Below are 27337 nucleotides of genomic sequence, written 5' to 3' on the forward strand. Positions count from 1 at the left end.
AACCAGGGACTTTAAATGTGACGTCTGCATGCACTGACCTCAGAACTTGGAAGGCCAGTCAGACAGTCCCAAAGAGAGTAACAAGTGATATCAGCCAGAAGTGTCAAGTGCCATATGCTGGATAGTCTGCTCTTGATCTAGGGTAGAGCTTCCTAGAGCCTAAGAGATATGTCCATAGTCCAAAATAAATATTTGGGGGGGGGGGTTGCAGGGAGGGAAGGAATACTGCAACATGGAAGAAAAGGACATCTAATGGTTATGGTAAAATATTTTACACAACTATTCTATGTCCTTCTATTCCTACGTTGCAGTATTCTTAGTGTGGGAGAGTACCACAGCTTAATTAGAGGGAAGGGTGTGGATAGAAGTAGAGGATTCCAGAAACTCCTGCAGGATTGCTCAAGCAAACCCTGCCCTGGCTCTGGACACATGGTCCAATTTGTAGTGTTTGGTGAAGGTGTGAATTGTGGACCAGGTATGCTTTCAGAATGGAGGCTGTGTCCAGCCCTTTGAGGAAGGCTTTGCAAGTAGCCATGCTTCTGGTAGAGTGCACTCTTACCCCTTGGGGTAAGTGCTTGCCATGGTGCGAGTAGCAGAAAGAAATGGATGTTCTGATCCAACAAGAAATAGTTTGTGTGGAGACTGCCTTGCCCAGAGCCCCGGGGTGGAAGGATACAAAACAGTTGGCTGGATTTTCTGAAGGACTTAGTTTTGTCTCGGTAGAATTTAAGTGGTCTGTGCACATCCAAGGAATGGAGAATCCTGTCACTATTGTTAGTTGGAGAGGGGAAGAAGGTAGGCAGGTGAATGGATTGATTTAAGCACAGTTCGTTGACCACTTTAGGCATGAAGGAAGGGTTAGTGTGCAGGGTCACCCTATCCTTGTGGAAGGTAGGATAGGGGGGACAGGCCATGAGAACCTATAACTCTGACACTCGCCTAGCGGAAGTAATGGCCACCAGCGGTACAGTCTTCCATGTACACATCTCGAGAGTAGCTGTGCTAGCTGGCTCAAATGGGGCCAGTGTTAGTTTTTCCAGAACGAAGTTTAGGTCCCGAGGAGGGGGGGGGGGTGAGATGGGTTTGCTAGGTGGTCTGATGTGTAAGACCCCTCTCAGGAAAAGTTTTACATCCAGCCTGGACAGCAAAGGGGGATCCAGAGGTAGACAAGCTGAAATGGCTGAAAGGTGGACTTCACTGAAGAGTAGGAAAGGCCATCCTTAATCAGTTCACACACATAGGCAAGGACTAGGGATAGGTCTGCCCGGCCGGGGTCCCTGTCCTTATGTAGACACCATCTGGAGAATCTCTCCCATTCTGTTAAGTATGATTTCCTAGAAGCAGGTTTCCTGGCCTCCCTCAGGACTGTATGCACGTCTTTTGAGTATTGATGTCTGAAAGGGATTAGAAGTTTATCACCCAGAGTGTAAGCCTAATATATGTTGGTGAGTGTGAATTAGAGTTCCCTTTTGTTGTGCGAGTAAGTCCATCTTGTGGGGTAACTTGTGGTGATTGCCCTTGGCTAATGAGAGAATTAGGGGAAAGAATAGTTGTGTAAAATCTTACCATAGATGTCCTTCTATTCCTATGTTGCAGTATTCTTGGTGTGGGAATTTCCGCCACAGGTGACCCATACGTCGGCTCCTATACAAAAGCTTCAGCTTGGCTGTTACATGGGATGTCACGCATAGGGCCATAAACCAGGGAACTTAAATGCGATGTCTGCACGCACAGACCTCAGAACTTTTCAGCCACAAACAGTCACATTATGCGCTTTGCTCCTTCACCTCAAGATGTCTAAAAGCTAAGTATCCCAATGGGGTTTTTTCTTCTTTGACCTCTAGCTAGAGCTTGGTCTGTTGTAGTAAACTATAGACGAAGTCAGCAAAAAAGGGCAAATGCCAACGTGGGCACCAGATACCCCATAAAGATATGCACGACTGCTGCATTTTTTGCCTAGGCTGAGAGCACAATCACACCATTTGCTCTATCTGCCAATTCCTAAGACCCTACACAGCCGTCTGGTTCACTTAATCTTTACCTAGAAAATCAACAACTTAAAAAATTAGCACTTAGGATGGATCCCGTTTTGGTAGCCCTGACAGAATCTCCGTGAAAGAAGGCCAAGATTCCTAGGCCCTCTTCCACTGCCTCTCTGCATTCAGATGTCCCGCCAGCTACCAATTTAGGAGTTGAGGGACGTCCAACAGATCCGTCGACTTCGATGGCGACCTTCCTAGAGTGGCCATGAAGGCCTAGGCTGGTATTAAAGGGAGAAGAGTTTGAAGGGATAGCATTCTGAATGATGGGGACTTTTAGGAACCGGCTTAGGAAGGCTAAATCTAGTATTGGACTCCCAAGGCCCATCTTTTTTGGGGACAAGAAAAAGTCTTTTGTAAAATCCTTTTCCTTCCTGTCCTGGGGGGACAGATTCTATTGTTCCTAATCTTAGAAGGTCTAGCAGTATGTGAGGTATGAGGTGGAGCTGATTTTGGGGGGTGGACCTTGGAATGGGGTTTTCCTTCCCAGAAAGGAAATATCCATTTTGAATGACAGTCAGTACCCAGTGGTCTGATGTGAATGTCTTCCAAAAGGGGAGGCAGGCCGACAAAGGTAGATGGGCAAGGCAGTCATACACTGTTGGGTCCACTTCTATCCTGAAAAGGCTCTCTTGGGAGCAGCTTGTGAGATAACTGGTCTGAAGTATGTTTGCCTCTTGGTTCCTCCCCTATGCCTGGCAGGAGGAGGGTATGGCAGAGGAAGGGGTTCGCAAGACAAAATAACTCTTTGCAGGGTAATTCCTGTAATATTTGGAAATGGGAGAGAAGCAAATCCTTGATGTCCTGAAGCTCCTTACTTTTCTCCTGCAGGTTTCTAAAAAGTTCTGTAGATTATTTGCCAAACAAGAGATTATGGTCTAATGGGGCATCTAGAATTTTAGACTTGAAATCCTCAGGGAGTGGTTGGAGGCGAAGGCAAGACTATATGCGAAGAACTGAAGAAGAAGCTGCAGACCTAGCGGAGGCCTCTGCAGCACCATAACTGCACCGTCTGGCTACCTGAGAAGCCAGGGACAGTTTAGATGCTATCTCAGTTTTGGTAGGGCAGTCAGGGGTGGTAGCCAAGAGAGTGGAGGCTTGTGAAACTAAGTCCAAGGCATATTTTATCATGGGAGTTTGGTAACTGATAGCTCTGAAGACCAGGGTGGAGGAAAGGTACACTTTTTTTCCCAATCCTGTCCATGCTTTTGCTATCCCTATTAGTGGGCAGAAGAGATGCGGATGGAATCAGTCTAGACTGTCAGGGGAGACGGCAATTACTGCAGGGTCTGCCAGGGAAGGCTTTACTAAGAATTTCTGGTCATCAGGCACTTTGTAGAACCTGTCCAGTCTCTTAGGAGCAAGTGGTTGTGAATCTGGATTCTTGGATGCAGAGGTGAAAGCATCCAGATAAGTAGGTAAGACAGGTGGGATGGCTGACGGGGAGGGAGATTCCACTAGAAGGAGTTCCAAACTCCTCCTCTTGGTGTTAGTCATCTGGGTAGTGTCCCATTTGAAGTATTCTTTCATTTTTTGCAATTGTTTCTCCAAAGGTGATATCCTCTGGTGGGGAGTCCCCCTCAATGAATTCCTCATCTGGGGAATAGTATTCCAGAGGGGGAAGCAATTTGTGAGACATGAGAAATAGATTCCATCAGAAGATGAGTAATAGGGTTCTAAATCCTCCTTTCCTTCTTGGGCAGTAGGGAAGGGGAGAGAAGTTGCAGAAACAGGCCTAGGACTAAGCACTGGAATAGTGGTAGGGGAAGAGGCTGTGGGCCTAAGAGCCATAAAGGCCTGCATCAAGGAGTTGGTAAATGGCTGCCACTCTGGGACTCCTTCAGGGGTAGGAGTCAGGTGTTTAGTTTTTTGTTTCCGTTTAGAAGGTGCACGTCTGGGAGAAGGCCTGGGCTCTGTAGCCTGGGCTTCAGGTAATGGCATCCCGGTTGGTTGTCCAACTGTATCGGGTTCCCCCTCGACATCGGTAGGGACCAACGTCTGTGCTGTCTCGGTGGATGCACAAGCCGCTACTTCCGAAGCAGTTTCCTCGGTGGGAGCCGAAGTAGAAGGTTCTATCGGACATCCCTCAACCCCTAAACTGGAAGCTGGCGGGACGTCCGATGGAGAGGCAACGGAAGGAGACCTGGAAACCTTGGCCTTTTTCCGTGGTGGTTCTATCAGAACGGCCGATTCGGGCTCCATCCTGACCGCACTTTTTTTGAATATTTGGTTCTCTAAATAGAAGTTAATAGCAAGATGGCTACGAAATGTCTTTGGAACAAAAGACTGGCAAATGGAACAAGCTGTATGGTCATGTTCCTTCCCTAGACAAAAGACGCAATGGTCGTGTGTATCTTTATGTGGTATCTGACACCTGCAATGGCATTTGCCCTTCTTAGCTGACATCGGCTAATGAGAACCACAGCTAACCAAGCTCAAGCAAAAGAGACGAAAAATTCCTCAACGGGGTACTTAGCTTTTTAGACGTCTTCAAGTATAGGAGCGAAGCGATCGATGTGACATCGTCTGTGGCTGAAAAGTTCTGGGGTCTGTGCGTGCAGACATCACATTTAAGGTCCCTGGTTTACGGCCCTATGTGTGATGTCACAAGCACCTACAGCAACCAGGCTTAAGCTTTTCTATAGGAGCCGAAGTTCGGGTTGCCTGAAGCGGGGAATCCCACACTAAGAATACTGTAACACAGGAACAGAAGGACATCAGAACTTTGTGGCATACTACACAGGAAAAGAATGAGCAATAACCCTAAAAAAAGTGATCCAAACAGCTACAATGCAGAGTACTGAATCCATCTTACTTATCACAGAGCAAACCTTGCTTAATGAAGCACACTGCAGCTAGGATGATAAGTGACAAGATTTTTAAGGAGTAAGGAAATGCACTAACAGTGTCTGCCACAATGGATATCAATCACCGGGATGGACATAACACTCACTTGTTTATTAAAAAAGAAAATAATGGAAAAATGAGTTGTTCAGAACTGAAATTCAAAAAAAAATAATCTATTACAGTGATCAGGTCCAGGTCTGCCATGCAAACACATCTTGTCAACAACCTAATTCAGCAAGTGTGCACTGGGACAGGAAATATAACTTGTACAAACAAAAGAAGAAAATGCAGGAATACAAAATCTTCACAAAAGATGGAACAAAATGTGGCGGCTTAATAGCTTATACCACACCTGCTAAATGAAAGCAGTTATCACCAGACAGTAGCTGTATTATACCTCACTAAAATGTTATTAAATGCAACATTTACTTGCTTAAATACCTTAATAACTTTGGACCCAATTTTGAAAGATCCACTCAGCTTTTGTAGTGCACGATATGCATCTTGTCTGTGAACCATGCAGACATAGGCACAACCTCGAGGTGGAATCATCTGCAAAAGTCATAAAATTAAAAGGGTTAATGTCATACTTAAACAGCTTGTAAAACTAGAATCTTGTCATTCTGAATTAACAGGCTGCAATACAAGAAAAGGTAAGCTTTTTATGTTAATGTTATAACTGCATACAGATTTCATTGCGTGTGACATACTGTATGAAAAATAGCACTACCACCTTCCTGTTTTTACTAATCATTATCAAAGGCCACTAGCTAGCCAACTTCAAGTCTCATCCATAGTAACATGATGCAAGTTTATGAGTTTAAATTCTTCTTGAGAAAGGGATTTCACATTAGATTTTTCAAAATGCAGTCATAGTGCCAGTCAATCTAACAGGAAAAAGAGTTAAGGAGCAAACTACTGGCACAAGGACAACTCTTATTCTATCAAACTCTGGAGATGTCAACACTTTCTCAATGCATAATGCATAGTCCTGCATGCATAACGCACCAAAAAGTCTTCCTCATATTTACTCTAATACTCTTAAGCTACTAAAATAGCAACAATGGATATCTTTTCAGCCCTTCAATTCCTAAGAAACAAGACATCTGATTACACACATGGTGGGTGGGGGGGTCATTAGTGCAGTAATTACCTGCCTACAATCTATTCATATTATACACAGCATAATTTATTCTAAATTCTACACGTTTGGTTCCAAAGTGCATTTACTTCACACTGGTAAGCAGCAGTACGGTCCAAAAAATGTTCCATAAGTGGTGCTAAGCTATGACAATATTTCGCACTGTGCACTCGCATGCCAAATGCTTGCAGTTTTGATGAAACACCTCTTCATTTTATAAGTAATAAAAATGTAGAGCACCTCACAACAATATGTTTTAATGTAAAAAGATCACTACAGTGGCTTATACATCTAAAGTCAAAAACTGTTTCTGACTGTGACTAAAAAGTCAGCTCAGTCAGCCAAGTTTGCACATATCGGCATATCTTAAAAAATATTCCTGTTATGTTGCATACTATAATACTTCTCAATTGCTATGATTTTAGGCATAGCTCTATGATTTTGGCTTTCAGATTTAGCCTTTTTCTTCCTCAATTTATAACTTTCCTCAAAGTCAGACTTGTTTATGAGTATACACTATTAAATATATAAGCCATCTATACAAGAATTCACTAACTATACAAGGTTTAGCATACAAAAAGGCCTTCTACTGTATATTAAAAAAGTGATCATACTTCTGACCCTCTTCTATGATTTTTAAAGATCAGTGCTATGATTTTTAATGTTTATAGGTTGAAAGGCATTAGTATGGTATAATGAAAGGGACGTTAAAGACTAGCAAATATTAAAATCCTAAATGATCCATTTTTAATGCTATTGTAGAAGATATGGTACCTTTCCATGCACATAAATCAGACTGTGTAGTACATGCCAAAAATAAAATACTAAAACAGATCAATACTTGAAACAAATCAACTGTAATAAATAATTTGAGAGTACATGAGCATTCTAGTGTGGATACGTTTCAACTTCCCAGTTTGACAGACTTTGGTTGAACATTGCTTATGCATATCCAAGTACGTTTTCTAAGCTCAGTCTGTCATAAATAATTTTCTGCGCATACATCTGGATCACTGACTTACTTACTACACCAATGAGAAAATAGAGTCCCTTTACAGAAGTCTGACTTTCTGGTATTACGTTTTGGCTCTTTTAAAACAGAAAACACCTCTGCAGAAAAGGACCAACTACGAAGTATCAACATGAGATCATCCAAGCTGTTAGGCTAACAGGCTTGGTTGCAACACTGACAGTACTGAAAGAACCACAGCTACCTTCGCCAGCAGGAAGAAATCAAATGAAATTTGCTTTACAAGAATGAGAGGAGGTGAAGCAAATAAAAGCCCAAATTATGAAAGGACACTGGTCACTGTCTGACAATGAAGACATCTGAAACAGAACGCAGGAAAACCTGATGTTTTACAACAGATGCAAAAGATTAATTTTTGTTCACCATTGTTACTTCTCCCCAGTGTTCATAAAAGTGAACCTATCCAATCTATTCAAGAGATTAAATGCTCGTTAAATTATCTGTCAGACCATTTTATTTATTAGAAATACAAATGGTCTGAAGAATCAAGTTCATTCAGACTTCCGGATCACTCAACCTGCAAAAGAGGAATAATACACTCTTCTTAATGTAAAAAAAATATTAAGAAGTGCTGTGCTGGTCCACTAACAGAATACACAGTCACTGGAACGCAAACACAAAGCAATACCTTTTATTGGACCAACACAAGTTTTGCAGTTACTCCAGCTTTTGGGCTAGCGGCCTGACAAAAGGTCCCTGCTAGACCAAAAGCTCAAGTAGCCGTGAAATTTTCTGTTGTCCAATAAAAGGTATTGGATCACATCTTTGTTTTAGTTTCTTTCTGCCTTTCTGAGAGGATCACATCAGTAACTAAAGTTGCAGACTCCTCTTCTGGAAGACCTTCTTGAAATCATGGAGTGCTAAATGGATAGCTGTTCTCTCTTTCAGACTCAACATTTTCTGTTTCCCATTTGGGAAAAAACAAAACACCCACGAATAACCACATAGGTGGCAGCCCCCTTAATACAGAAGAGGTAATGAGAGATCTGGGGACCCAAGTAAATAGTAATCTCTCCTTTGATAATCATAAATCCTTCTATGTGGCCCATCTAATTACTAAAGGGTTCGCATCTAGAAATAAAGAGGTTATAGTGCCCCTCTACTCGTCACTCATCAAACCCATCATAGAGTGCAATGCTCCATTTGGGATATATCTCACAAGACACTTCCAACAGCTGGAAAGACAACAAAAGTACCTCACCAAGAGCATTACTGGCCTCAAAATATATGTCCTATGCAGCCCGAATGAAAAAACTCCGGCTGTACTCAGTGGCATATCGCTTCCTCAGAGGTGATCTCTGCCTGACTTACAAAGCCATATCCAACTCAGAATTGATGGACATGCTCCACCTAAAGAAATTGAAGTCACTGTGAGCCACACGCTCTAGTGAGCTAAACCTCGCCACAACAAACAGAACATGCTGGAAGGATAGATTCCTTAGAACATGCTGAAGGGATAGATTCTTGTCACAGAGACTCCCCATGCTTTGGAACAAAATTCCAAACTACATTAGGCAGAGCCCCTCACTTACACTCTTCCAGAGAAACCTTGACGAGTGGATGGGTAACAGAAAATACACCCCTGGGATCACTTCATTGGCTCTGCTTGACAGAGGATCAGTTAATTAATCAATGGGGCGGCGAAAGCAGACGCACACTGGCTAAGCTTATAAATGCCCTCGGCCAGATAGCCTAGTACCTACCTATGTTCTGTGCTGGAAACCACAAAATGTGTACTGTTAAACCTTGCAAAAGAGATCCTCACTCACAATTTGAGAATTTTAGTGATCAGCTTTTGACCTGGGAATGAAAGTAAGGTGAGTCTTTGTATGATTGAAATCTGTGGTCCATTCAAAACATGTTACTTCAGCAAGACTGGAAGCAAAGGAAGGAGGTACATAAACGGTAAGAACTCTGCAGAGCTTCCTAATGTACCAATATGCTTTACCAATGTGCAGTCTGCTGTTAATAACAGAAAGCTAGAGAAGGATTTATACCACCAACACCTTTACAACTAGATATGCATAAACCTGTTTCTTCTAAATAATGCAGTGGGTGCATTCTTGGTCCAGGGGTAGAGATGCCTTTGTGTTGGCACTGCAGATAAGGACAACTGTGAATAGATATCAGTCTTAGACTAATGAACACTGACTCTGGGCACTTTGTAAAGATCTTGGGTGCAGAACGAAGGCCAAACAACAAACTGAAGAAATGGTAAAGGAAAAGTTTTCCATACAGAATCTAAGGAACTTGGCTAGTCTTGTGGAAAGGAATATGTAAGCAAGCATCTGCCATGCTTAGCATCAACCAACATTTTGCATTAGAAAGGTTAACAAAGCTTGCATTGTCAGCTTCTTGACTTTTTTTCTTTACATAAACCTAAAATGATACTCTGATTTTTCTCCTTTTTGCAACTAGGAAGACTCTACTGTAATAGACCTTTTTCTTTTTTTTTTTTTCTACAACACATTCCAGCCTGAATATCCATTAACTTGAATTTACAAGGCAAGGCCAAATCCAGCTAAACTCTTGCTGAATAATATAGAGAGGTCATGGCCCTGTTGTGAGAGAGAAATCTATGGTATAACCTGCTGGCCATTACCTTTTTGACTCGTATCTGTTGGGAGCGGGAACCACAGAGAGAAAAACAAAAAACTTTCCCCTAGTTATATGAGAAGAGATGAGGCAGGGAAAAGAAATAACAGATTTAACTGATTTCTACTGTTAGGTCTGTTCACTTGCTCAGATCTTTGATGTTGGTATTTGATGTCCCACGCTTGCTGTGCTTCTGAGGATTATGCTACTTAGTTTGATTTTAGTAAAAGGGCAGGAATTCTTGTAATTTCACAAGTGTCTGGGCTCCTCAAAGGTTTCCTGCACTGCATGCTTAGCAATCACACACAAACCTATTACAACATTTTCAAAACTTTCTAAAAGGAAGAACACAATAAAATTGCCTTCCCAACAAGTGCATGCAACCACTATGAAAATAACTCCTCCTCCTTGCCATATCTACCACAGTGGCAATATTTCGCACAATGCAAAAAAAAAAAAAGAATGACTCATCTCTTCAACTGTTTTTCATCAAGGGAGACTAGAGTGAACTTTATTAATTGCTTAAACATCTAGGAGTATGTCCAAGAGTACATCCTGATACAGAACTGAAGTTCTACGAATTAAGTCAAATATTGTATTGAAAAAAAAAGAAAAACAGTACACAAACTCTTGGATGCCTCTATCACATCTAGCCTCATTTCACTCTAAACTTGCACTGCAAAGTTGCCACTTCCTTTCTCCCTCCTGCCCCTTTTACATAACCCGTCCTCTGAACTGCTTTGATAATTAAGCACATCTTAAAATACAGCAGCATAATATGCAACCCTGCCTGTCCAAGAATCACCACCTCTCTTCCACTCTGGAGTACTCTGATGGACCGAGGTGACCACCCACTCCAACTCTGCTTTCAAAACGTACGTTGCTTTTAGACGTACCTCCCTGGACTACATGAAGAGAGACATGGAGGACCTCTACGATCTTGCAGCCCAGGCCAGTATGACCCTAGCCCTGAGTAGCATCCTGCCATCACCCAGAATGACACCACAGTACAAGGACAAAATGATTGACTAACAATTGGCTAAGCTTCTGGTGTCATTCTAAGGGAATCCAGCAACTGTCCGCCTGGGATTACATGATTGACAGACCATGCTGCTTTGCCAGAGATGGCCTGCACCTGTCGCCCTTGGGATTCCGGATACTGGTAAAGGCACTTGCCACTCCTATAGTGCCTTTTTTAGGCAAGGTTCAAATGACAAATTCACCACCGTAACAGGTGCAAGCAAGCAAAACCTGAGGGTAATACTACTCGGTGCTAGAAGTCTCAACCTCAAAATGCATTCACTCGAGGCACTCCTCAAAATGGAGAACACTGACATCTGCGCTGTGACAGAGACCTGTTTCAAAGCTCCAGAGAGCACCCCTGCATTACCAGGCTATAATTCATACCACACCTTTCGGCCACCAAACCCGGACTGAAACACTAAAGATGGAGGCAAGTCCATATTCATTAAGGATATCCACACCTCCAAGCTAGTTGCTCAGCATAATGCATCCGAGATTATCCAAGTTCAACTAACTCTGGGCAAAACTGCAATCCAGATTGTAGCTTGCTACAGACCCCCCACCATGCCCCAGGATTCCCACTCCTCTTTTCTTGATACACTGGAAAATATTAAGGTACAACCCAACGCTCTAATAATGGGTGATTTCAACTACCCTACCATTAACTGGGAAAACTACTCATGTACCAACTCTTTTGCTCAACCTTTTCTGGAAATCATCAATTCCAACGCCTTGGATCAACTTATCCACACCCCCACCAGGGGCAGCAATATCCTAGACCTGATCATCACCAACATGGGTAACTGGTGTTCCACACCAGAGGTCAGCTCCTCCTTGGTCAGATCCGACCACAAGCTAATCACCCTAGAAATCCACATCCCGCTCCCACCCCCCATTAAGAAAACAACCATAAAAAATTTCTCCAAAGCCAACTTCACGCTTCTTAAGACAGAAGTGGCAAACTTCACGACACCCATGCACAGATGGACAATAGAGGTACGACTGTTGAATCCTACACAAATGCACTTTATAAGCACTTACACGAGTGCATGGATTGTGCTATCCCTAACAGAATCAAGATGCTATCCTCCAAAAAAAAGGAAGCCAATCTGGTGGTCTTCTGCCATAAACAAACTCTACAACAGAAGAAAGAAACTGTTGCAAAAAAGAGTAAAATCCCACGATTGGAGGAACTCCCTGGTCAGCCTCAGTAAGAAGCTGAGATACCCAAGCTAGTTATGAAAACAAAATTGCCACCGACTCTAAAGACAACCACAAAGCATTCTACAGCTATGTCAAAAATCTCAATGGCAACACTCAGATCTGCTCTGAGTTACAGCACAATGCCACTAAATATACAGAACCAGCTGATATTGCCAACATCCTGGCAGATAGGTTCAGTGCTAACTTTACCCCCCTCTCACCCCCTAAAGGGCCCATTTTTATACTGGAACACTGCAAAGTTCCTGTAATCACGGCTGCACAGGTAAAAACCTCTCTCTCCAAAGCCAAGAACACAGCATCCATGGGACCTGACAACATCCCAGGCTGACTTCTACATGGACTACAGAATGAACTGGCACCCCACCTAAGTACCATGTTCAATCATAGCCTCACCTCAGGCTTTGTGCCCATTGAATGGCACACCGCGACAGTTATCCCATTCCACAAATGGGGGGGGGGGGCACAACAGACCCCAGGAACTACCTCCCCATTAGCCTGACAAGCCTCGTCTGCAAGGCCATGGAATGTATCATGCATCATGGAACTCAAAGACATTGGAGATCTCCAAACTCTGGACCCCACACAGTTTGGGTTTGTAAAAGGCAGATCATGTCTCCTAAACCTGATAGACTTCTTTGAAATAGTCACCAAAGCCATAGATGAGGGTAAGGTGGTTCTCACACAGCCTATCTAGATCTCACCAAGGCGTTCAACACCATCCCCCACTCTGGAATTATAGATAAACTCACTAAACTAGGTATAAATCCCTATGTCACAAGATGGGTTGCCAACTGGCTTACTGACAGAACCCACACTGTGAAAGTAGCAGACTCCAAATCAGACTTGAGACCAGTGACAAGTGGAGTACCACAGGGTTCAGTCCTGGGTCCTCTCCTGTTCGGTATCTACTTCTCTGAAGTACAGGCTAACACAGAAGGTCTTCGGCTAACTAGATTTGCAGATGACTGCAAACTAGGAGCCATAATCTAAACTCCTAATGATGTGGGCATCCTACAAAAGGGCCTCACTGAGACAGACGCCTGGTGTCAAAGACATGGTCTCAAGCTCAACGCCAAAAAGTTCATTGTCATCCCCTTTGGTAAAACGATGTACCCATGAGCTACCACATAGGTGGTAGTCTAACACTGAAAGTTTGATAAGAGACCTTGGGACACAAGTGGACAGTAGTCTCTCCTTTGATAATCACATTGCCACAGTGGTCAGGAAATCCTTCTAAGTGGCACACCTCATCACAAAAGGTTTCTCATCCAGAAAAAAAGAGGTCATTGTTCCCCTCTACTCATCACTCATTAGACCCATTATAGTGTACAACGCCCCTTTTGGTATGTGCCTCACAAGACATCTACAACTGGAAAGGCCACAAAAATACCTCACAAAGAGGATTACTGGCCTCAAACAGATGCCTTACAAAGACTGTCTCAAAAAACTCCAGCTTTACTCCGTCGCATATCGACTACTCAGAGGCGATCTCTGCCTAACATACAAAGCTATGACAAACCCAGAGCTGCTGGACATGCTCCACAAAGAAATCCCAATCCCTCTGAGCTACACGCTCTAGGGACCTAAACCTTGTCACCACAATAAACAGAACATGCTGGAGGGATAGATTCCTGTCCCAGAGACTTCCCATACTCTGGAACAGACTACCTATGTCAAACAGAGCTTCTCATTAACACTCTTTAAGAAAAATCTTGATGATTGGATGGGTAATAGGAAATTCACCCCGGGGATCACTTCTGTGGTTCTGCTTGGCAGGGGCACAGGAAAATAATTTTCTTGGGTGGCGAAAGCCAGGGTACCTTTTTGGCTAGGCTTGTATAGGCCCTAGGGCCAATAGCCTAGTACCTACCTATGAACCTGCTCTATAACAGTTATAGACTGCCTGAGTAACTACGAAAAATAGTGCATAGCGCATGCTTCCATGTGCAATCTGCCTAACCCTTGTCTTTTTTCTGCACTAGTCTATAGCCATATCTTATATAAGGATGGACAGTTTTAAATATTCTTGCCCAGTACCTGAATTACCCTCCAAATGACATAAGTTACCAAATATAAAAGGCATTTAAAGCAATGGGGGAAAAAAAATTGTCTCAACTGCAGCAGTGGCATCACATAACTTGTCACCATTTTCATGTGGGTGTGCGTTTATTCCAGACATGAATTTCCCTTCTCTTGCACTCCTTGTCTGACTCTGGTACCTTTGCCTCCTCTTCTCTGTTCTCTCACATGGTATTCAATCCTAAACAGCAGCATTATTACATGTGTTTGGCTATAAACTATGACTGTTGTCAGGGGTTATTTCTGACTTGCCAACTTTGATCAGAAGGGTGAACTTCCATGGATCCAAAGCACAAGCCAATGAGGGCGTAGATCCTGCATACATCCCCTACGTGCTAGGCATTACACTTTCTGTACAATGCCAAATCTTTTAAATTTTAAAGCTTTGGCTGATAACAGGTTTGCATCATTTGAATACGAAGCACGCACAGCCTTGAAGCTTTCAGTGTTTGAACATAAGAAACTATCTCAGAACACAGCTTTAGTCTGGACAGGATGTGGTGAACATCAAACACATTCCTCTAAGGACAACCATTTGTTAATTTAAAAAAAAAAAAAAGTCCAGAAAACTAGTGTCTGCCCTTTCATCCATTGTAAATCTTGTAATTACTGGCTGCCCATGATAATCTACAAGAGATGACTGAAGCAAGTGGGCCAGAATGTACTCTCGAGAAAAACTGGAAAGGGACTCCAGATTAAAACATGTTCAGGCATCTAAAAGAATAGTCCCCCATGCAAAAAAAAAAAATTCTAAGTTGCAGTACTACATGCGGTACGGTGGTATGTTCAAAGACGAACAGCGTGTAGACAGTGAAAGCCAATGAATAATACAAAAAAAAAAAAAAATAAACACTTGAAACAAAATGAAAGCTAAATGTTGGAAACTTCTGCTTCCCCCCTTTTCCTGTGGTGGAGTTTATAAAACTGGTCTAACATCTTTTGTGTTAGGCAATTGCTTCAAGGCTTGCTAATTTAAAAATAGTTTCCGTTTGTAAATTCTTGCATACACTGTTGGAAACTCCTGGTGTTCTGGCTGAAGCGGGATTCTCAAACAATCTGGAAATATACCACTGATTGACAAGTATATTTCTTGGCATTTTAACCTTTCAGAGTTCTGCATTGTCTTAATTCTGCCTGACTGAATTATTTTATATATTTTCTGGCATTGTTTTATGTTTCTCTTCTGTCCTGAAACTGCTTCCCCTCTATTCCTGTGGTGGAGTTTATAAAACTGGTCTAATAGCTTTTGTGTTATCTAATTGCTTCAAGGCTTGCTGATTTAAAAATAGGTTCTGTTTGTTAATTCTTGCAAGCACTGTTGGAAACTCCTGGTGTTCTGTCTGAAGTGTGATTCTCAAACAATCAACATTGTCTTAATTTTGCCTGACTGAATTATTTTTTTTTTTTGCCTGACTGAATTATTTTATATATTTTCTGGCATTGTTTTATGTTTTTCATCTGTCCTGAAACTGTTTTTATTCTTGTAGTGTTGTTATAGTTGGTGACTTTGCAGTTGCCCACCCCTACTTTAAATCAGATCTGGGACACCCCTCCCAGTCTGGTGTTCACTCACCTTAATACAGAGAGAACATTAGAGAAGGCCAACCCACTTAGGTTCTTAACCTTCTTCTGCTCCTCTTTCCACTTTACTGAAAAAAAAATTGCACTTCATTTTGCTTTTGCCTCTTCTTAAAAGTACTCAATTGTATTTATTCTGCTGCATTTATTACTGCTTGGTAGTAGCCCTGATTAAATTGTAACTGTTACTCTAAGCCTTTTGGTTTAAGTAATTGGGCTTCAGACCAGTTTTACATTAAGAAGGTTTGTGGTCTGCACTCGTGGGAGAAGAAGCTATATTCTGCCCTTCTGAGCTGGAAATTTCTGGTTAAAGGATTATTGTGCCTGCTTATTTGAACTGTTTCTTTCTGAAATTGGTGCACCTTGTTTGCTGTAGCATAGACTAGATTCAGGCATGCTGAATCTAGCTTTGCTTGTATAACGTGAGCACTAATCCAGGCCATCTTTTTTGGAGAAGGCTCCCCTGCACCCTAGTGGCAGGAGTGTGCAGTTAGAACCTGTCTAATTGAAGACTGCTGGAAAAGGGCTTAGTTTTGAGCTTTTTTGCTGGTTAATTGGATAATTTGTTGAAATCAGTTTGCTCCTTTTCTATTGTTATGTACAAAACAAATGCACTTTATTCACCTGCTTTTGCTGTATTTGTGTTTCTTCCTACTTTATTACATTTATTCTGCTGCATTTATTACTGCTTGTTGGTAGCCTGCTTAAATTGTAACTGCTATTCTAAGCCTTTGGTTGAAGCACTTGGGCTTCAGACCAGTTGTTTTACATTAAAAAGGTTTGTGGTCTGTTGTGGCAGGACAGGTAGCTTACATCCTTCTAAGTTGGGAGTTGCTGATTGAAGGCGTAGTGTATCTGTTATTCTAAAAGTGTATTAGTTCTGGTTTAAGCACTTGGGCTTCGGGCCAGTTATTTTACATTAAGAAGGTGTGTTCTGCACTCTTGTGGGAGAAGAGGGTAGATTCTGTGCTTCTGAGCTGGGAGTTTCACGTTAAAGGCTTATTGAACTGTTTATTTCTGAAACTGGTACGCCCTGTTTGCTGTAGCACAGACTAAACTCAGACCTGCTGAATCTAGATTTGTTTGTATAACGTGAGCACTAATCCAGAACATCTTTTTTTGGAAAAGGTTCCCCCGCACCCTAGTGGCAGGAGTGTGCAGTTAGAACTTGTCTGATTGAAGACAGCTGGAACGAGGCTCAGTTTTTAGCTTTTTATTGGTTACTTTGTTTAAATCAATTTGCTACTGTTATATTAAAAAAATACACTTTATGCATCACCGCTTAGCTAGGATTAAACTATTCCCGGCACCATAAAGTCTGCTCTTCAAATGTTCTCCTAGAACTAGCCATTTTTTAGTTTTAGCACTCAAATCTGTTTCTTTGAGATCAGCACTAAATAAGCTACAACTTACTACAGCACTCAACTTTCTTCACTTATTTAGATGAAAACAGTTTTTAGTACTTAATAAATAAGCATCTATCCAGGCATGTCTAAGGGTCAGCTCCCAGTGTTTTCTTCTGTCTACTTGATGAATCTGGGCATCTTGGGGCAATGCAGCAATTGCTTCATGTACACAGACAACCCTCTCCTTCTACCACCCAATACTACAACCTGTGACAGATGCACTTATATAACCAAACTGGAAGCAAAGCTCTGTTCACCCAAGACTGGACTAGACAGTCAAGAGGAGAAGGTAAAGACTTACACCACACCACACTCATCACATAGTCCCTTCAAAACCTACACCACTAAAATGCACACATAGAAACACAAAACACACACACCTACATTCATGGAGGCTCTCAATAAAAATCTGCTCAAGCAACAGAGACCTCCAAAGCAGAAACGCAAGCAACCTCCACCCCCAACACAACCCAAATGATACATAGCCCACAAATGCAGTGTGCCACTCAACCACAGCCCATAAGGCACAACAACGTACCAAACACTCTAGTCATAGGTGACTTTATAGTCCGGCACACTGATGTTCCACTCACCAAGCTAAACAAGGGGAAACAATGTTAGCTGCCAGGATCCAGCACATAACGCATGCACTCAGGGCACTCTACAAGTACAAATATCTCTCTGTCATTGTCCATGTTGGTGTGAATGACCTGAGACGTACCTCCCTGGACTACATGAAGAGAGACATGGAGGAGCTCTCTGAACTTGTAGCCCAGGCAGGTATGACCCTAGCTCTGAGTAGCATCCTGCCTTCACCCAGAATGATATCACTTTATAAGGACAAAATGATCGCCTTCAACAATTGGCTAAGCTTCTGGTGTCATTCTAAGGGGATCCAGTATCTGTCTGCCTGGGATGACATGATCGACAGACCACGATGCTTTGCCAGAGATGGCCTGCACCTGTCGCCCTTGGAATTCTGGATACTGGCTAAGGCTGTTGCCACCCCTATAGTGCCTTTCTTAGGTAAGGTTCAAATGACAAATTAACCACCGTAACAGGCACAAGCAAGCAAACTCTGAGGGCAATGCTACTAAATATGCCAGAAGTCTAAACCTCAAAATGCATTCACTCAAGGCACTCCTTAAATGGGAGAACATCGACATCTGTGAAGTGACAGAGACCTCGTTCAAGGCACCAGAGGGCACCCCTGCATTACCAGGCTATAATTCATACCACGACATTCAAAAAGCAATGAGCCAGCACGTACGGTTCTGTCGAACCAACTTTATTGACAAAAAGATTCCATTAAATCAAAGGAATCTTAATAAACAAGCATACCGGTTTCGGCCATATCATGGCCTTTATCAATGCAATTCTGTATAAGTAAGGAAACCCGACCCCTGGTGGACCAACATTATATACTCCATGTTTAAAGTGGTACATAATCTTATATAATAAGCAAATACATTGGAACAAAACGGCACCTTTCCCACATAATAATAAACCTCAACATAATAAACATATGAAATACATTAACAATGTTGAATATCATCAGAATAATATTATAAAAATAATATTATAAAAAAATATTATTATAAAAATAATAATATAAAAAGAAAATATATCATGGCCAAAATGTTTGGGGACCTGAATAGTGATCAGAACAACTTGTCAAGACAGTCTATATATATGAACAACCTATATATATTTTATTATTCTATATAATGATAAACCTCAAAATTTATCATAAACATACATTCCCACTTATATCACAAAGTTTGGTCAGGCTATCCAAATCCTGTATGTTATATACCTAGATCTATAATCCCATAAACTCAAATCATATATCCTCTGGATGTATATACATCCTCCACATTCCTATGGGTATTGTAAATATGCCTAGAACCAAAATTGATGAATGGTACATAATCCCTTTACATAAGTCATAATATATATACACATGACCTACAAAATTCTATTCTAACATATTTAGACCAGGTCTAAATAAACCACCCAATTGAATTATCCACCTTTGTTCCATTTGATCAAGTTTTTGATGCCATCCGGCTTTGAAACTCCTGTGAAGGGTGATCCTATCTATAACAACAAACCGAAAAATGGCCGAAGAATGCTCCAAGGTATGTTTAAATAAGGCATTAGCAACACGTTTGTTCTTAATTGCACTTAAATGTTCCCCTATTCTAAATTTAACAGGTCTGGACGTTTGTCCAACATAGAATGCAGAGCAACTACAGGTAGCCAGATATACCACCCAATCTGTGCTGCAATTAGCAAAAACCCTTGTCTCAAAAATTCGTGATGTATTTTTGCTAGAAAATTCTTTGGTTTGTTGCAAATGTTGACAAGCAGCACAATGCCCACAAGGATAGCACCCCCTTAGTATATCACCACTTAAAGTTCTTTGTTGTGGTATATTTGGAACGTATCTTTTGTAATGTGTGAAGTGAGAATTCATATTCCGTCCCCTCCGGTAAGAAAACTGACAATTTTCCGGCAACAACCTACCTAAAACCTCATGTGACAAAAGAATGCCCCAATGTTGGTTAATGACATCCCTAAAACGATTGGTATTATTCCCATAGGTAGTCACCAACCTTATTGGTTGATTATAATTTGCTTTATTACCATCCCTGTTCTTTACTTTATAACATAATAAATCCTGACGTTTCATTTTGGTAGTTTGACCTTCAGCTTTAACTAATAGTTGAGATTCATACCCTCTATGTAGAAACCTGCGCGTTAAATCCAGACTACATTCCAAATAATCTTCATCAGATGAACAAATACGTCTGATTCTCATATATTGAGATTTCGGAATATTGTGGATGGTGTGGCGTGGATGAGAACTATTAGCATGTAACAAAGTATTGTATTTGGGAAACTTGCGATATATAGTAGTCGATAAAGTATTATCTGCAAGTTTAGAAACCTTAACATCCAAAAATACAATCTCTGAAAGTTCAATATTAGCAGTGAACCGAATACCAAAACTATTATTATTCAAATAATCCACAAACTGTATTAAACTTTTCTTATCTCCACGCCACACCATCCAACAATCGTCCAGATATCTCCGCCAGATATCCAGATGTTGTAAAAATTTGTTATGTTGGTCATCGTATATATACCCAGCCTCATAGTACCCCATGAACAAATCAGCATAGATGGGTGCAAAAGAAGCACCCATCGCAGTGCCCTTAATCTGCCAATAAGCCTTACCTGCATAATAAAAGATATACTTCCGTAATACCAATTCAGTGAGCTTAATCAAAAAGTTATTAAATGCTAAAGAATAAAGGTTAGATTTATATAGCCAAAAGGAAACAGCTAAAATTCCCTGATCATGTGGAATATTTGTATATAATGAAGCCACGTCAAGAGTACAAAGTAACCAGTGAGATTCTAGTTGGGAATCATTAATTATATTTAGAAATTCGGTGGTGTCCTTAATGCGAGACCTAATAAGCGGCAGCAAAGGTTTCAAATACTGGGTCAAAAAAGCTGACAATGGTTCCGTTAAGGAACCCCTACCTGAAACTATAGGTCTCCCAGGGGGATGTAATGGGTCTTTATGTATTTTCGGTAAGATATATAAATACTGAAAACTAGGCTCATCCACCTTAAGTTGCACACCTACCTGTGTCGTAATGATACCCTGCTGTACTGATAGATCCAAAAAATCATCAATTTCTCTCTTAAAAGAAAGAGTCGGATCCACATTTAGTGCCATATAAAAACTAGAATCTGCCAACTGTCGTAGAGCTTCCTGATTATATAATGAGTGATCCAAAACCACAACTGCTCCTCCTTTATCCGCCATAGTTATAACTATGTTATGATTAGTACTAAGCTCAACCAAAGCTTGTCTTTCTACAGCTGTTAAATTATTTTCGGTAAGACCATATAAATTGGAAAAATGTAACTCCTTCATTATGCACTCTCTAAAGATGGACACATGTTTGTTCATGGGGGGAACAAAATTAGATTTCCTAAACCTAAAATCAGAAGATCTTTGAGTATGTTCCTGATCTGCAAAAAAGATTTTTAGGTTAAGTATTCTACAAAATTCATCAACATCTTGTAATAACTGAGTTTCTGAAACCAATGATGAGGGTACAAAAGAAAGCCCTTTATTCAGCAGTTTAATATGTGCTGGAGAAAGTTCAAAAGAGGAAATATTATGTATGTTGCCAATTATGTCACCATTTGTTGTAACAGGGACTGCAAGGTTATGTTGCCGGAGTCTGTTCTTATGCTTCTTACCCCCCCCCGCCTCCTACCCCTAACTCTAAAGGGGGGGGCTGTTTCCTTTTCGCCGCTGGGGACACCTGGTGTAAAGAACCTTCCCCATCCGTTACAGAAGAGGCCTCCTCCTTCTGAGGTAGTATCAGACAGATTTATGATGTCTTAAGATGGACCTTGGTCTTTTCTTATTATTATTGCTATTGCTAAATCTAGATTCCTGAAATCTCACCGATTTATGATTTACAAAAGGTTTCCCTTTTTCATAGTCCATCAAATCACGATTAAACTTGTTAATCTTCCTTTTTGTAAGTTGTTTTTCCAATATTGAGAGGTCCTTAGCCAGGTCTGAAACTTGTTGTGAATATAACACTTCAGATTTAAATTTTTCTACCTCCCCACACAAAATTTCAATCTCTGTAAGTTGACTCTGAATAGTCCTGTCATAATACCTTAATAAACAATCAACAAAATGCATAGATGATAAATGTTGCGCCTCCGCCCATTCCTTGGAAAGCTCACTATCTATATTGGCCACAATAGGTTGTATACGGACCCTTAATCCCCTAGGAGTGATATCCTTGACCTTGTAGGCTTTGAAAAGTTTCAAATGCCATACATTCGTGCGTAAAGCCTTCATTTGTCTATTAAGCTTAGAAAACATGTTGTTGCATTGTGATGGGCCATCCAATAATAAATTCGTAGAATCCGGTCCCGATAAATTATTTAAACCAAACACCTCCAAATTATCTTGATCGGCCGAAAGACCCTTCAATAACTGCCCAATGTCCATGATTCAAATGTAAAACACTCCAATATATTATAGTGTAAAGGCACCAAATGACCGAGTGACCTTGAAAACCAATCACAACTGCTATCAGTCCATATATATACTATTGTCCATGTTAGGTGTGACCTATCAACTATATTTAAAAATTATTCAGATAAACTGAACCTTTTAACTATCTTACCATAAGTGGCCCAATATACAAAAAAACTCTTCATCAAAAAAACGACCTTCGTCTTGTTAGGCAATATAACATATCAAATATCAAAAGTGTAATACCTGGAAAGAAATCCAGAAAAAATTCACTCATTTGAATAAATAATCCAACTCTGGAAAATATTGCCCTACCATAGGCCGACATACGTCTCTGCCCAAAACTCAATTATGTATTAGTATATTGCCACCGTAAGATATAATATTCACAACAACCCATGGACTTTCCAGGATTCAACCTGTTATAAACACACATCTATCCCCAGAAGTGTTGGTTACCTTCAAGGCCACTCAGAAAATAACCATATCACTAAGGCCCCATATATTAATGCCGTTCCAAACCTAAAGCCCATTAAATTATATACTGAGCACATACCAAAGGCATATATATTGAGGCCATTCCATTATATATATACACATTAATATTATTAGAAATCTTAATAAGCCATCACAATACCACACATGTTTATAAAGGAAACCCTCTGACCCACAAGGCCAAACTGACCACTAGAATTCTCATGATTATAGTCAAATGTAAGGTTACATATCTCCAATCACTAATTAAATATTGAAAACAAATGTTTGGTGGTTTAAATCTAAAATCCGTAATGAACCTAACCAACCAAAAACATTTCAAAAGCTTGACACAAGCCCCTGGAAATCAACCAGAACGCTCCCAAGCCATATGAACTGAACATCACTACAAATGCCCAAGACCCATGTTCTACAATTCAGGAATATCCCACTATTTACCACCCATCAGTACTGTTGTTACTGTTTATAACCAATGTGCATAGTCAAACCGATAGACCACACTAATATTGGACATACATATACACCCACAGATGTATGAACTAGAAAAAATTATATATACATCAAAAAAACATCTGTTATATTACTAAACGGAAAATAATATAGACAATAAACAATGCAAAAGTCCAATTATTGTCCAAATCATATTCCCAATTTTGAAATTAACAAAACGAATAGTCCAAAACATCCGTTAGTTCAAACGCTCCATGTTCGTAAATCTGTAGTCACTCCGGTTAATGGAATCCAAAATTTGTAGATACCAGGGCCCAAAATGATATAACAGTCCCGCAACATAAACGACCCATTTATGTAAAATAATTAAGTCACACATTCACTGATTTGTAACCGGAACACAATCCCTTTGAAAATCCGAAGGAATAAAAATGGCCCCAATGTCCCAATGCAATGAAAAAAGTACCTCAAATGCGAACCAAACAAAATGGCCGTCCACGCGTCATCAATTCGCATTAATAAACATGGAAAAAACCTCTCATACGAAAAAAATGGACCACTGTATTTCCGTGGACACACACCATCCAAATAACACCAAGGTTAGGTCTCCAACCGTCTCTTAAACTCCAACTCGAATTAAACAAGCAATGGTTCACGAACCAGATGTCCCCAGCGCGAAGAGAAACAGCTAAGCAACTCCACACCAAGGTACGCGCACGCCGGACAACGTGCACGGCTCCAAAAATACATAGACATTCAAAAAGCAATGAGCCTGTCGAACCAACTTTATTGACAAAAAGATTCCATTAAATCAAAGGAATCTTAATAAACAAGCATACCGGTTTCGGCCATATCATGGCCTTTATCAATGCAATTCTGTATAAGTAAGGAAACCCGACCCCTGGTGGACCAACATTATATACTCCATGTTTAAAGTGGTACATAATCTTATATAATAAGCAAATACATTGGAACAAAATGGCACCTTTCCACATAATAATAAACCTCAACATAATAAACATATGAAATACATTAACAATGTTGAATATCATCAGAATAATATTATAAAAATAATATTATAAAAAAATATTATTATAAAAATAATAATATAAAAGGAAATATATCATGGCCACACCTTTTATCCACCTAACCTGGACCGAAACACTAAAGATGGACGTGTGTCCATATACATTAAGGATATTCACACCTCCAGGCTAGTTCCTCAGCATAATGCATCTGAGATTATCCAAGTGCAAATAACTCTGGGCAAGACCGCAATCCAAATTATAACTTGCTACAGATCCCCTACCATGCCCCAGAATTCCCACTCCTCATTTCATGATACACTGGAAAATATTAGGGTACAACCCAACACTGTAATAATGGGCGATTTGAACTACCCCAACATTAACTGGGAAAACTACTCATGTACCAACTCTTTTTCTCAATGTTTTCTGGAATTCATAAATTCCAACGCCTTGGATCAACTTTTCCACACCCCCACCAGGGGCAGCCAATATCCTAGAGAGTACAGCTGTGTACCTATCATAAATGTAGATGTTAGAGTGTATTCACTGTTGCAGTCATTGCAATGGGGTGATCCTGCTGGCAGGCTACCCTCAGTCGGCCCGAGTTCCAAAGTCTAGGTCCGGCGTCGGCTGCTGTCACCTCCTCCCTGACGTCAGTGCGCCAGGGGTATAAAAGATGCAGCCAATGGCATTTTCTTCAGTTTTTCTTGCCCCAGATGTCAGGTGCCCCTAAAATGGTAGGCAAAATTATGCCAATAAGCATGCATGCACAAAAAAACAACTTTTCCTTCATCTACAAGCAAATACACCACATAAGTTGTATAGAATAGAGAAGTACAGAAAAGTCCCAGCAAGGAAAATGGGGGATGGTGGGAGGGTAAACCTGGACTGCAACAGTGAATACACTCTAACATCTACATTTATGGTAGTTACACAACTGTACTATCTTCATCATGTTTCACTGTTGCAGTCATTACAATTGGGTTGAATCCCAAAGTGAAGGTTGGGAGGCTGGAGCTAAATAGGATTAGGAGATGCTATCAGGCCCTGCAGAACTGCAGTGGCAAAGCCTGCCCTGGATTTAGAGTAGAGAGGTACGTCATAGTGCTTTGTAAAAGTATGCACTGAACTCCATGTTGCAGCCTCCAAGATGTCTTTGGATGGTACTCCTCTGAGGAAGGCTGCTGAAATGGCTGCTGCTCTGGTTGAATGTGGCCTAATGCCCTTAGGCACTGATTTGCCATGCTGTGAATAGCAGAAACGAATGCAGTGGCCTCTCCACTTTGAAATAGTCTGTTTGGAGATAGGCTTTCCTTGTGATCCTGCAGCATATGCCACTAGAAGTTGTTCAGTCTTTCTGAAAGCTTTGGTTCTGTCCAAGTAGAAGCATAGCTGCCTGTGAATGTCCAAAGAATGCAGGAGTCTCTCACCCTTATTCTGTGGGTTTGGGTAAAAGGTAGGCAAATTAATTGTTTGGTTAAGGGCCACACTGGACACTACCTTAGGCATAAATGTAGGGTTTGTCCTTAGAGAAACCATGCCAGGATGGAAAATGATAAAAGGTTCCACAGCCATGAGTGCCTGTAACTCTGAGGCTCGTCTAGCAGAGATAATTGCTAGGAGCAGAGCTGTTTTCCAGGATAAGAATTCTATATTAGCTGCAGAGGCTGGCTCAAACGGAGGCAGTGTGAGTTTTTTCCAAGAAATAGTTGAGGTCCCATGCAGGTATTGGTGCTCTCCTTGGAGGTCTTATGTTTTTGGCCCCTCTGAGGTACTGCCTTAGTAATGGATGAAAAAAAATAGGTGGTTTTGTATTGTAATGAGCTGAAACGGCAGAGGCATGAATTTTAATTGATGAAAAGGAAAGGCCTTTATCCAGCATCTCAGTTAAGTATTGCAAAATCTGAGGAATATTTGGAACAGTCGTGTCAATACCTTGGTGCCTGGTTCCAGCACAGAATCTCTTCCATTTTTCTGCATAAGATTTTCTGGTGCATGGCCTCCTGGCCTCCAAAATAACATCCATCACTGCTTTAGAGAGAGGTGTGTCTTGAATGGCTATGTTATCCGCCATGCTGCCAGGTTTAAGGTCCTGAGTTGGCTGTGCAGTACACCTGACTGTCTTGTTGGGTCAGTAAGTGAGGAATCTGAGGTAATGTCCAAGCTGTGCATTGAGACAAGCTCTTTAGGACTGGGTACCAGTGCTGGCGGGGCCAGTCTGGGGCAATCAGTATCATTTTTGGCTTTTCTTGTCTGACCTTGAGGAGTACCTTGGGGAGGAGAGGCAAAGGCAGAAAGGCATATACTGTTAGGTTTTTCCAGATGAAAGACAGAGCATCCACTTTCCATGCTTGCTTGTGATAAGTCCTTGTGCAGAATCTCTGTAGTTGGCAGTTGTGAGGAGAGGCAAATAGGTCTATGTCCTGGCATCCCCAGTTCCTTATTATCATACTGAAGACTTGCGGATCCAATTTCCACAGGTTTCTGCTTAGTTTGTCTGCCAGAATATTTATCCTTCCTGGCAGGAATTGTGCTTGCAGATGTACTTGGTAAGTCAGTGGTGTGTCCCACAAGTTCATGGCTAGTCTGCAGAGGGGTAGGAATGCGTGCCCCCCTGCTTGTTTATGTACCACATGACTGTAGTACTGTCCGTCTATCAGTAGTTGTCCTGGATGAAGTAGATCCTTGAAGGCTGTCAGGGCATTCTGAACAGCTAGCATCTCTTTTTGATTGATATGTAGATGCATTTGACTTGCAGACCATGTGCCCTGAATACATCTTCCTGCCATATGGGCCCCCCAAGCATAATCTGATGCATCTGTTGTCAATGTCTGCCTGGCTGTGGGTAAAGTGAATGGCTGTCCCATGTTGAGTTGACAGGCTTTTGCCCACCATCGAAACTCCTGTTGCAGGCAGGGAATGAGGGTAATTATTGTTTCCAGGCTGTAGCACTGTTGAGTCCAAACATTTTTTAGATACCATTGAAGTTTCCTCATATGCAGTCTTCCATATGGAATTAGCAGTATGCAGAATGCCATGAAGCCCAAAGCCTGCAGAATTTTTCTTGCAGATAACTGGGTCTTTGTTGCCAACATTCTGAAATAAGTAGTCAGTTGTCTGTGTTCGTCTGGCGTGAGATAAGCCATCTGGGCAGTTGTATTTAAGCTTGCACCCTGGAATATTATCTCTTGAGAGGGTACGAGTTTTGATTTCTTTTAGTTTACTGCGTACCCTAGACCTGTTAGTAATCTTTTTACAAACGCCAGATGCTGTAGTAGAATGTTCTTGTTCTCTGCTTGAATAAGGCAGTCGTCCA

At 41.2% G+C, this 27337-nt stretch overlaps 1 protein-coding gene across 1 annotated transcript in view; it reads right to left on the reverse strand.

The window, feature by feature from the left end:
• Positions 1-27337, reverse strand: part of SCAF8 (SR-related CTD associated factor 8) — a 1875331-nt gene that overhangs the window by 478592 nt on the left and 1369402 nt on the right. Inside the window, exon 16 of the mRNA XM_044063383.1 lies at positions 5328-5438. Within this exon, the coding sequence (XP_043919318.1) occupies positions 5328-5438 (111 nt within the window). The remainder of the gene's footprint in view (positions 1-5327; positions 5439-27337) is intronic.

The sequence above is a fragment of the Protopterus annectens genome, chromosome 1.part0 (genome assembly GCF_019279795.1).
Source record: "Protopterus annectens isolate FY-2018-M chromosome 1.part0, PAN1.0, whole genome shotgun sequence".
Classification (NCBI taxonomy): Eukaryota; Metazoa; Chordata; order Ceratodontiformes; family Protopteridae; genus Protopterus; species Protopterus annectens.